We start from the raw sequence: 10467 nt of genomic DNA on the forward strand, positions 1-10467 counted from the left end.
ATCTTTTGCGAATGCACAAGAGACATACCATCTTAGAACCTGTGGTGCAGGCTCATTGACTATGTAAGGAATGGTACAGTGACCATTTACCACAATTTGCTACCGCCTTTATAAAAAAAAAAAACATAAACATACTTTTAATATAAAGGAACAAGAAACAATCAAAAGTTTTTTTTCTCATTTCCTCTGCTTAAACATAATTATAAAAAATAATAACAGTTCTGTTAATATAAGTAGCAAGAATAAAACAACAGATAGGTATTAATGGGTAATGTCCATCCTAAATGCATAATTATGCACGAACGATCGATGTTTATGAAGTGTATTTATTGCCAGAGTACACTTCGTAGGGCCGTGATAGTCACTCGAATGTTTGGTGATTTCCTTATCTCAAATACTCGGGGTAACTTAATCTATTTTCATATACTTGGTTTGTACGTGTTTTCGAATTTATATTTACCCGATGTTATTTGTATATTTATATTATTATTACTGATTATATATCGGGGTGTAAATAATTAAAATGAATTAATAAAACTAACAAAACATTATCTACCAGTGTTTTCCGAGTATATTATGATTATATTGAGATATTTTGAGTATTTATAAAGGAAAGTCGTATATAAGAGACTGGAGTCATATATAGAGGAGTTTAAGGGGTTGTTCGTAAGGGTTTAGGCAAAAATTGGCAGGTATTATGTCCTTCCTTGTAGTTCAAGCTTGTTTTATACTAAATGTCATCAAATTCGGTTCTGTGGTTTGTTCGTGAAAAACACATAGACAAAATCAAAAAATCAAAATATACTTTATTCAAGTAGGCTTTTACAAGCACTTTTGAATCGTCATTGAACAAACTATTTAAAGTAAAGCTACCACCGGTTCGGAATGTAGATTCTACCGAGAAGAACCGGCGAGAAACTCAGTAGTTACTCTTTTTCAACATCTAAAAATACTGTCATGTTAGTTAAATACAATTATATATGTATGTTATGTCTCCTGCCTGTAAGTCAACAAGCATTAAATCCACGCTTTAACAGACAGAGTTACTTTTGCATTTAAAATATTAGTAAAGATTAGATATGTTAGATTAACCAAATGTTTATGTTAGGACATGATATTATATATATTGTAGTCCATAAATGTATTTGCAAGCACAAAAACACTCGATATTATTCCCTTATCCGCATAATTCGAAGCGAGTACAAATCCATCACGACCTAAAATAATTCAGGCGCAGATTTAACGTCTTTTCCAAAGCACGAGACTGTAAAAACTGCTAACTTATAGACGCCGGACTGTTCCGGACTTTCCATAACCGGGTCATCTCTGTTATGGATCGCCATTTTTATACTGTAATCCATAATTTCCTCAGTGGTAGGTATTTTGTTATTGTTGTTTAAAGTATAAGGTTTTTCATGTGACGCGATATCACAGCCACTGCATCTTGCAGTTGTAGCTTTCTCGTGGCTAATTTGATGACGATAACCGTCTCGAAATCTAGTCAGCCAGTTGACTTATAAGCTAGCTGCTAAAGCTACGTATCATAATATATTTTATAACATTTGTGAATCTGTGTTGTTTGATATAACAAACAAAGAATAGTATGGAAAGGCACATTAGTTACCGAAATATCGTAAATATAACATATTCTCTTGAAGTTAAATAATATTGATTTCCGTGTATTGTTCGAATGAATTAATGAATGTCTCGGCGCGATTGTTTTGGTGCTTCCTCGACTGAGCTTATCACTTTATCACTATCAGTCAGACTAGACATTACTCATTTGTTTACTAAAATAACATGTAACGTTTCACATGGAACATGAATACGATTCTATCTCTATCTAGTTTGTTTAAAGGTCATTGTTATTTACCCTAAGAGCACTTTTACATTATCCGATATGACATCGATATAATTACATATACATCATATATAATTATATCAATATAGATTTATACTCCGCAACTTTGCCCGTGTTAATGATTAAGGGTGCTTACGTTAGCCTAATACCCAAAATCAAAATATTCTTTATTCAAAAAGCCTCATAAACAATCTTAGTATGTACTCTCTATTTTATATATATTATAAAACTAAGTCTTAGTCTACCCAAGTCTCCCTTCAATAGGTTTTCTAGTAGGTTTTCTAGTATACTAGCGAAATAACCCGGCTTCACATAAATGCAATTTATACGGTACAGGTTTAACCTGTGTATGTATTTTAGAATTGGAACATTATTTCCGTAGATGTGAAATTTAATTGAAAGGTACACACAAACAAATAAATTTGAACTCTTTGTTATATTAATATATTCTTTATAATACTAGCACAGTGAAAGTATGGACTACAAAAGTAATTCGAAAATGCGTAGATGGTCTTATCACTCACGATATACGTCTGAGCTATCTTACTCATTACGTAGATGACATAATTTACTTTCAGAGGCACCAGACAATGTGTAAATAATATTTATAAATATTGTTAATACAGAATGCGACGAAATATAAAACTCAGATATCTTCTCCGTCTTCAGTACTATTTGAGGCGAAAGTAAGTATCGTAACCGTGTACTTAATAATTGTGGATATTCGATTGTGATATATCGTATGTATCTGGTTCTGGAATCTTTTCAATAATCATAAATTTCGTTGTGTCTCATTTGCCAGGTCACGTGACGGTCGCAATTTTTTTTTTAAACCATGTTTAAAATTTAAAGAATGAATGAATAGATGAATAGCCTTACCTTAGCGTAATGAACTGAACTGAACTGAACATAACTAAATGAGGAATGTCTCTTTAGTTTCAGAGTACATTCCCGGCGGCGAGTTGTTAGCTTTACTAGAAAAGTACGCAAAGTTACCAGAGGAGCTTGTGAAGATCTTTGTAGCTGAGATTGCTATAGCTATTGGTGAGTATAATACATATAATAAAAATGGAGTGTCTGTTTGTAATATTCAAATAACCGCTTTTTACTAAATGCATATGTATACACGATACATATACCAAATAAGATTTTTTTACAATTTCTGTCTGCCTGTCTGACTGGCAGATAGCTGATGCAATAAGGAGTAACTAAGGCTTTTATTTTAGAACTAGCTGTGCCCAGTACCAATAACCGAAACAATTTTAAATGTTTTTTACAGACTTCCTGCACAACGCTGGTGTGATATATCGTGATCTCAAACCAGAAAACATTCTCTTAGATTCTGATCTCCACATTCAGCTGGTGGACTTCGGGCTGTCCAAGTGGTTGTCCATCGGCTCGCGGACCACGACGCTCTGCGGCACACTCAAATATATGGGTAAGTCTCGCTCACTAGCGGATAATAGTCCTCCTCCACAAATGTCGACGGACTAAAACGGCCATTTTCCGTTTCAGTGTGGGACTCGATGCGTTGCATATTTTAAACTCGAAATGGCGCAATACGTCGCACACGACCTTTCCGATACCCCACTGAAAATCTTCGGAAGTCTGTAATCGAAATATTATTGGGCGATTATGTCAGTATTCGAGGCGAGTGCGCGCGCGACTTGCCAGTGACGGGCGAGATGAACGCACGCAGCATAGAGTTCGAAATGTCCATGGAGGGTAGGCAAGTGGACGAGGTGGTCGCCAGCATCTTCCACACGGTGCTGTTCCATCGCTCGAGCGGCAAGTTCACGTACAACAACGAGGAGAGCTACTCGATACGGACGGTCAGCTACGTGGACGTGGACTGCGACTTCATCGACTTCACGTACGTGTGCTGCGAGTCGGAGGCGCTGGGCCGCCTGGTGCGGCGCGAGGTGTCGGACTTCTCGGAGCTGCTGCGCGGCGCCGACGGCTCCAGCCCGCCGCGCGGCTCTATCAGTCTCGAGTTCTTCCAGAAGCGCCGAGCGCGCTGGCCCTTCCAGCCCGAGTGCGTGCCCTGGGAGGTGTGGACGGTCTGCTGCGAGCTCACCGAGTCCCGCAACGAGCAGGACATGCACGCGAAGCACGAGAGCGTCGTCGAGATGCTGCAGGACAAGATCGTCTTCATCACGGAGATCATCAACCGCCACGAGTACGTCCCGAAGATGCCGAGCCGGTCGGATGCCGACCTCATCTTCGACACGACGTACGCGGACATCCAGCCGTACCTGTTCAAGATCCACTACAACCTGTCCGGCGCCCCGCCCACGTCGGTCGGCAACACGGTCCGGAAGCTGATACGCGACACGCTGTCCTTGTGATGTACGGTGACCTGCTGTGCTCTGTACTTTCTGAACCGGGACGTGAACGGATCGTTTTATATATTTGGGTTGCTGGTTTTAAAATTTTGTGATATCGTTTGGGAGCTGGTCTACGCGAGGAGAGGTCCGTGAGTTATTATTTTGGATCCTTTCGTCCCAGAACGTGACGTCGCACGTGTTTGATTTTGTTGAACTTTAGTTAGAGTTTTATTCATCAGAAGTGCAATTATATTATTGTGAACGGGGAGAATGTAAATAATTAAAATTATATCGTACCTATATTTATATATAATTATAATATATAATATTATTCGCAATGTTGTAACTGCAATAATGTACTTATGCTAATATTTCGCACTATCGAAATGTAATTATTTATTATTTTATTATTTCACGCGGACTAATAATTGTTTAAGTCGCTTTTGCGTAATGTTAATAATAAAACTTTTCGTTTCTATATAATTAGTCGTAATATCAATTATAATTATAATAAACGGAGCTCTAGCTCGAAAAGCTGGTTGAAGTGTCCATTTAATTTTTTTTTTTAAGATTTGACAAATGTTTTCTTTCATTATATCCTAGTTATTTTTCGTATTAACGTTAAAAGTATAGTTTACAGTCATAGGTTTAAAATAAGACGAATTATATTATAAACAGTTTTAAGTTGTAGCTGTAACGTCACTTATCAAATTCTGACACGTAGATTTTTTTTTTGTGTTATACGTGTTAGTGGCGAATAATTCAAATTGTTATTAAAATTAATTTTAGAATTTTATGAACATCAATAATTTTAAGATTAACGACTGAGTTTACGCTCGGTGTAATATAGTATAGTCTATTGACTATTGGGTGTTTTATATTAAAAAAAAAGAAAATGCTTTGTGATATTTGCATGAAACATATATATGTATATTAAATATTATTTTGTGTGTCAACGTTTTTAGATTAGATCGTCGTATCGAAGATATTAATTCTATAATATAAGTGTTGTATATATTTAAATGTATAGGAGAATATTACAAATTTTCTCATTTAATATTTTTCTTCAGATAGTGAATTTATTTCAACATTGAGAGCTTTATGAAACTAATGCTTAGTTAATGGTATATTATTTCCACGATTCTGAAGCGCGGATTGGTTGGTATCAAATATTTATTACGTCGCTTATGGATAGTGGAAGTCGTCCCACATAGAAAGGTGCATGAGATATCATAGTATGTATTTATGTAGGTAACAAATTGTTTCGCCTTCCGTTTATTTAAACAATAAAACTAAATTTTCATATTATAAAGTAAGTAGTGTTTAGTGTTATAACATATAAAACAACAACCATAGGTCTGAATCTTCACCTCGATATATTCTTACACAGATACAAAATTCTATTGAAATAGAATATTTTTAGCGTATAGAGAACTATTCATTTTTATATTATAGCAGTTTATTATGTATCAAATGTCACTAAATAATACAATGTATCGCCCTCTTTAACTGTAATTATGAACTCTTAAAGTATATATCAAGGCACGTTAATCTATAATTGAGTTCCTTCTTAACTGAGGCTGTAATATCACGTCGGTCCATTCGTAAACATCAGATAGTAATCGCGTATATTACAGATGAAAAATATATTATAGCCTTAGAAGTTGAAAAATTGCTCTTTAAATAACTAGTTACCTGTTTAATCTGTACAAGAACCCGAAAATGTAAAAAATGTTCTAGAATAAAGAATGGATGATTGATACTAATTGTAAAAAAATATAAGAGCTCGCACTACACGTGACAGGAGTGACGCAATGCATTAGGAATGGTCCATAGATATCCGACCTAGAAATGGCTCTCATCGCGCCATAGAGGGACCTCGGTATTCCGTTTGGTTTCGTTGTCTTTTTAATGTTCTCTTACATCTGGGCGGAGGAATGAATCCATCCATGTTTAAACTTCTAATTATTTACTTTCCTACCTCATTTTGTGACTCTAGCTTTAGCGTGTTCGCATCTCTATTGGAAAAATAGTTTCCTATATGTAACTATAATTAACAATATAATTTCGTCGCCAAAGATGAGGCTGTACATTGCAATTGCTGATTGATTATTCAAATTTTACTATAACTTATATAATATGAGGATTGTATACTATATTGCAAGGGCAGGAGTAGATGTGGAAAGGCACATTTATATATTACATGAGATTTTCTAATAGCTTGTTATGCTCCAAAAACAGTTATCGATTAATATATTTTCATTTATAATGACTGTTAACTGTATTCCACTCATATTCATTTTAATTTCAGTGCAACTCCGCCGACATTAAAAATGCGATTTTATGGTATTCATTATAAAACCATAGATTATTTTAGACCGACCAATGATGTCAAATCAATTCAAGGTCACAGTTGTCTATTTCTCTTTACTCCCGCAATTGCAATAGGCTATAGTTATTTATTGTGCCCGTGTCGGTTCCATATCAGCTAGTACCTCGTTAATTCCCCCGACTGGATCGTTTAACAATAATCCAGTGTTACGACAATATGAATTATCTAAACATTACCTTGATGGCGTGCCTCGTTCTTAATGTTATTTTGGGCACTGTAAATTTTAATAAAATTGCACTTGCTATGGCCTTATTTGAAAGATGAATATATCTTAATGTGGATGGCTGTTACATGTTAGTGTATGATGAAAGTTAGTATATGATGTGATTTATGAGTTCAAAAATAAACAAAAATCTTAGTCTTGTGATAATTTATATAAAAATGTGAATAAATGATGGAGTATTAATATATTTTTTTATTTTTATTATACCTACCTTTAATTAGATTATACGTTTGATAATTTTATTATTTAAGCTGTAATTTATTTCTAATTATACAGTGTTTAAGTGTACTGTTTCATCTTATATGTAATGATTTTTAATACTGAAAATTACCGAACGTATCGGTATATGACTATGTACAATCGACGCGGAATTGTCCGTACATGGTTCCCCTTCTTTATTTAATGTCGGGCGTTTAACAACTGGTTTATCGTACTTGTATAAAGTTACAATAGAATGAATGGATTTAAATTTAAAATATATATATTACATTACAGTATTTTTATAAAATGGATTTAATTGCAAATAAAATGAAAACTATTTACTATATTTGTTGCATTAGAGGGTGTTTAGTGTTTTTTCTCGTTCTTTCATTGTTGACTTGTCGTTTGTGAGAAGAAAGCGGCATTATGTAACTTATTACCCCTCAATAACATTTATAAATAAGGTCGTTTATGTTTTGGATGATTTTCATTATCGTTGAAAAATAAAACTGCAAGTGAATCAAAAGTGACATCAGGACTTCGTGTGCTACACGACATCGAGATTCCTTCCATCGAAGTAAATATACTTAATTGTTTATTTTACGTAATATGTTGCTTCAGTGTGAATGGGGGAATGTGAGTTGCGTAGAGCACAAGAAGTGTGAATGGTTGCTTTAGTGTAAAAAAAGAGGTTTATTATTATCTATCTAGAAATATGTATTCCATTTATACATATGTATCTGTTCAACCGTAATAATCCTCTTTTTTAAATGCTTGTTTTCATAACAGAATTAAAATCAAAATATTATTTATTGAAGTAAATAAAGCAAATTTCGTGTTACATTAAATGTAAAGCAATGACTTCGGGTTGTAAACATTTGACAATGATAATCTAAACAGAACAACTAGTACCCGATACCGACTCGCATTTTATAGTTTATCATAGCATAATATTACTAGTGCTGTGTTTGAACATTTGGTTAATTTTTTTTTTTTTATTTATAGCGCCAGAAGTGCTTCATCGGGAACCATACGGTCACGCCGTGGATTGGTGGTCTCTCGGTGTAATCGCCTGCCGCATGCTGACTGGAGAGGTTTATTTTTATTTTATTTAAAACGATTGCCAGTAGCTAATTTCAATATTGACTCCAATTCATCCGTCCAAATTAAATATACTTACATTGAAAATATATAAATATAAATTACTAGGATTGTAGACGCTTAGATTAGAGTTATTCTAACTTAGAATACAACTGAAATTGGTCATGGTATGAAATCACGTCAAATTCAATAAATAAAAGTTTAATAAATAAAACCCTTTTTTTATAAAGGGTTTTATTTATTAAACTTGGTAGTTTTACCAGAAGATTGAGTAGGCTTAAAAAAATAACTAAGGCAGCCAAGGTATCTAATCCCTTGTCAATGTCACTTTGGAAAATTTCACGATCGTATTCTGCGGTGAGGTTTTGAGTTGTTCTACAGAATAGCTTTACATTTATTCACTGGCTTTTTTTTTGTTTCCTTTGCATAATATTCGAATTTTACTATATCAGCAATGATGACTAGATGTTCCAAAGCTACTGAAATATCCCAAAAAAAAATCTGAATTATTCCCTTATAAGCGTTTACGTCGAATTTGGCGTTTTACATGTAAATAAACGTGCAGATTGCCTTCTTTAGAAAGTATTGGTAAAAAAAATATATTTCACTTAAATATATTATTTTTGAGAAAATAAGGAATGAAAACCAAAGTAAATGCACAATATGAAGCTGCAAACTTCATGTTATTTCTATAAAACTACATCGTTAACTAAACAAATACTTGTGCAATTATAAAGTTTGTCTTTGTGGGTGATTTTTGATTTGAATAACAATTAATTATTTTTGAAAAGTCGTCGCGTGCCACCCTCACACATACACGTATTTACGTTCTAAGTAAACTATATCGAACCAGTACCTGGTTCTGAACATTTATGTCATTTTAACCTACTACCTGTCATAAAATAAAAAAACCTTAGTGTATTTATTTACGATTTCATAATTTAGTTGCCATTTTTAATTAGTCCTCAAAGGTTAGAATAATATGTTTTTTTGAATTTGTGTATCAGACAAAATTTCGTTTACAAGTTTTGACGGTAAAAAAAAAATACTCAAATCGTAAGCAACGTTAAATTTACTTTAATATTTTACACGTTTTTATTTTTGATATATTAACTAAATAAATGTATAAATAATGTAATATCATCTCGATGCTTAGTCATACTATAATAGTTGTGTTTATACGGAAATGCACGTATACAGTTATACACGGGCACACCTGATTTTTATGTCTCAAAATTAACAATAAAGGAGTACTTATAGTTGTGTCACATATACTTATATAAAGTTACTACGTATTGTAGGTAAGTTTCTAATATCCCTACTAATATTATAAATGCGAAAATAAATCTATCTGTTACCTCATCACGCTTAAATCGCTTTAAGAATTTTTATCGGGGAAGAACATATTAGCTTTTATCAAGAAAGTCATCTTTTAAGGGTGTGAAAAGGGGGATGGAAGTTTGATCAATCAACGTATGTATGAGGGTAAAATGGGGGTGAAAGTTTGTGTGCTATAAAGTTTTATAAATTTTAAACTATTTAAATTTTTTTTTATTATAATATTGATAATTGATTTTGATTAGACTCCAAAAATGTACACCCTTGCTGGGGAACGATATTAGACTCTAGTATAAAATTTTGCAGAAACTCACATTACTGCAATCTTTGAAAATAGTAGGTATTTTACTGGTCTTTTTATAGATATACTAGCTACCTATACCGGCTTCACACGGCTTTATAAGGGCTTATATACAAGTTTTAGATTGAAGAACAAATAAAATGAATAATCTTTTTTTTTTCTGGCTAGGAAAGTTGAAGTTGATTATACATATAAACCTACCTCTTTAATTACTCAGTTTATTGATGAAAACCATATGAAATTCCGTTGCGTACTTTACGACGGGAATCGACTTTCTTCTATAATATGCATACATAGTGATAAAAAATTGTGAAGTTTATAATCGTTGATTTAATATTATATTAAAGAATTATCTACTCGTACTGTCTAATGCTGTTTCTACTAGATAGAAAATTTATTTTTTTACCTGTAAATTTATGTTCAGTAACATTTCAAAGGTATTTTTAAAAACACCTTTTAAATGTATTTAAGTATATTTTGATTTGAAATTTTATTTCGATGTAATATAAGGATTATATATTACAAGTCGTATATTCATTTAAAATTCTGAAATCTAAAAGAATTCAAACGAATGTAAATAATATAATTTATTATTTTAATAAGTAAATACTAATTAAAATCTTGATCTTAATATAAATGAAAATATTTCAACGAAAAATGTAGTTGCCTTACTTCTGACAATGATAATTTCATTGGCAGTACTATTCTGTAAATATTATTACA

At 33.0% G+C, this 10467-nt stretch overlaps 1 protein-coding gene across 3 annotated transcripts in view; it reads left to right on the forward strand.

The window, feature by feature from the left end:
- Positions 1-10467, forward strand: part of LOC113403370 (autophagy-related protein 101) — a 60523-nt gene that overhangs the window by 10638 nt on the left and 39418 nt on the right. Inside the window, exons 5-7 of one of the 3 annotated variants that reach the window (XM_064216773.1) lie at positions 2798-2905; positions 3141-3299; positions 8010-8098. In XM_064216773.1, the coding sequence (XP_064072843.1) occupies positions 2798-2905; positions 3141-3299; positions 8010-8098 (356 nt within the window). Of the gene's footprint in view, positions 1-2797; positions 2906-3140; positions 3300-3376; positions 6987-8009; positions 8099-10467 lie in introns of those variants that run through there. The other 2 variants (XM_064216774.1, XM_064216775.1) reach the window with 2 other exon arrangements.

This window comes from Vanessa tameamea, chromosome 13 (assembly GCF_037043105.1).
Source record: "Vanessa tameamea isolate UH-Manoa-2023 chromosome 13, ilVanTame1 primary haplotype, whole genome shotgun sequence".
NCBI classification, from domain to species: domain Eukaryota; kingdom Metazoa; phylum Arthropoda; class Insecta; order Lepidoptera; family Nymphalidae; genus Vanessa; species Vanessa tameamea.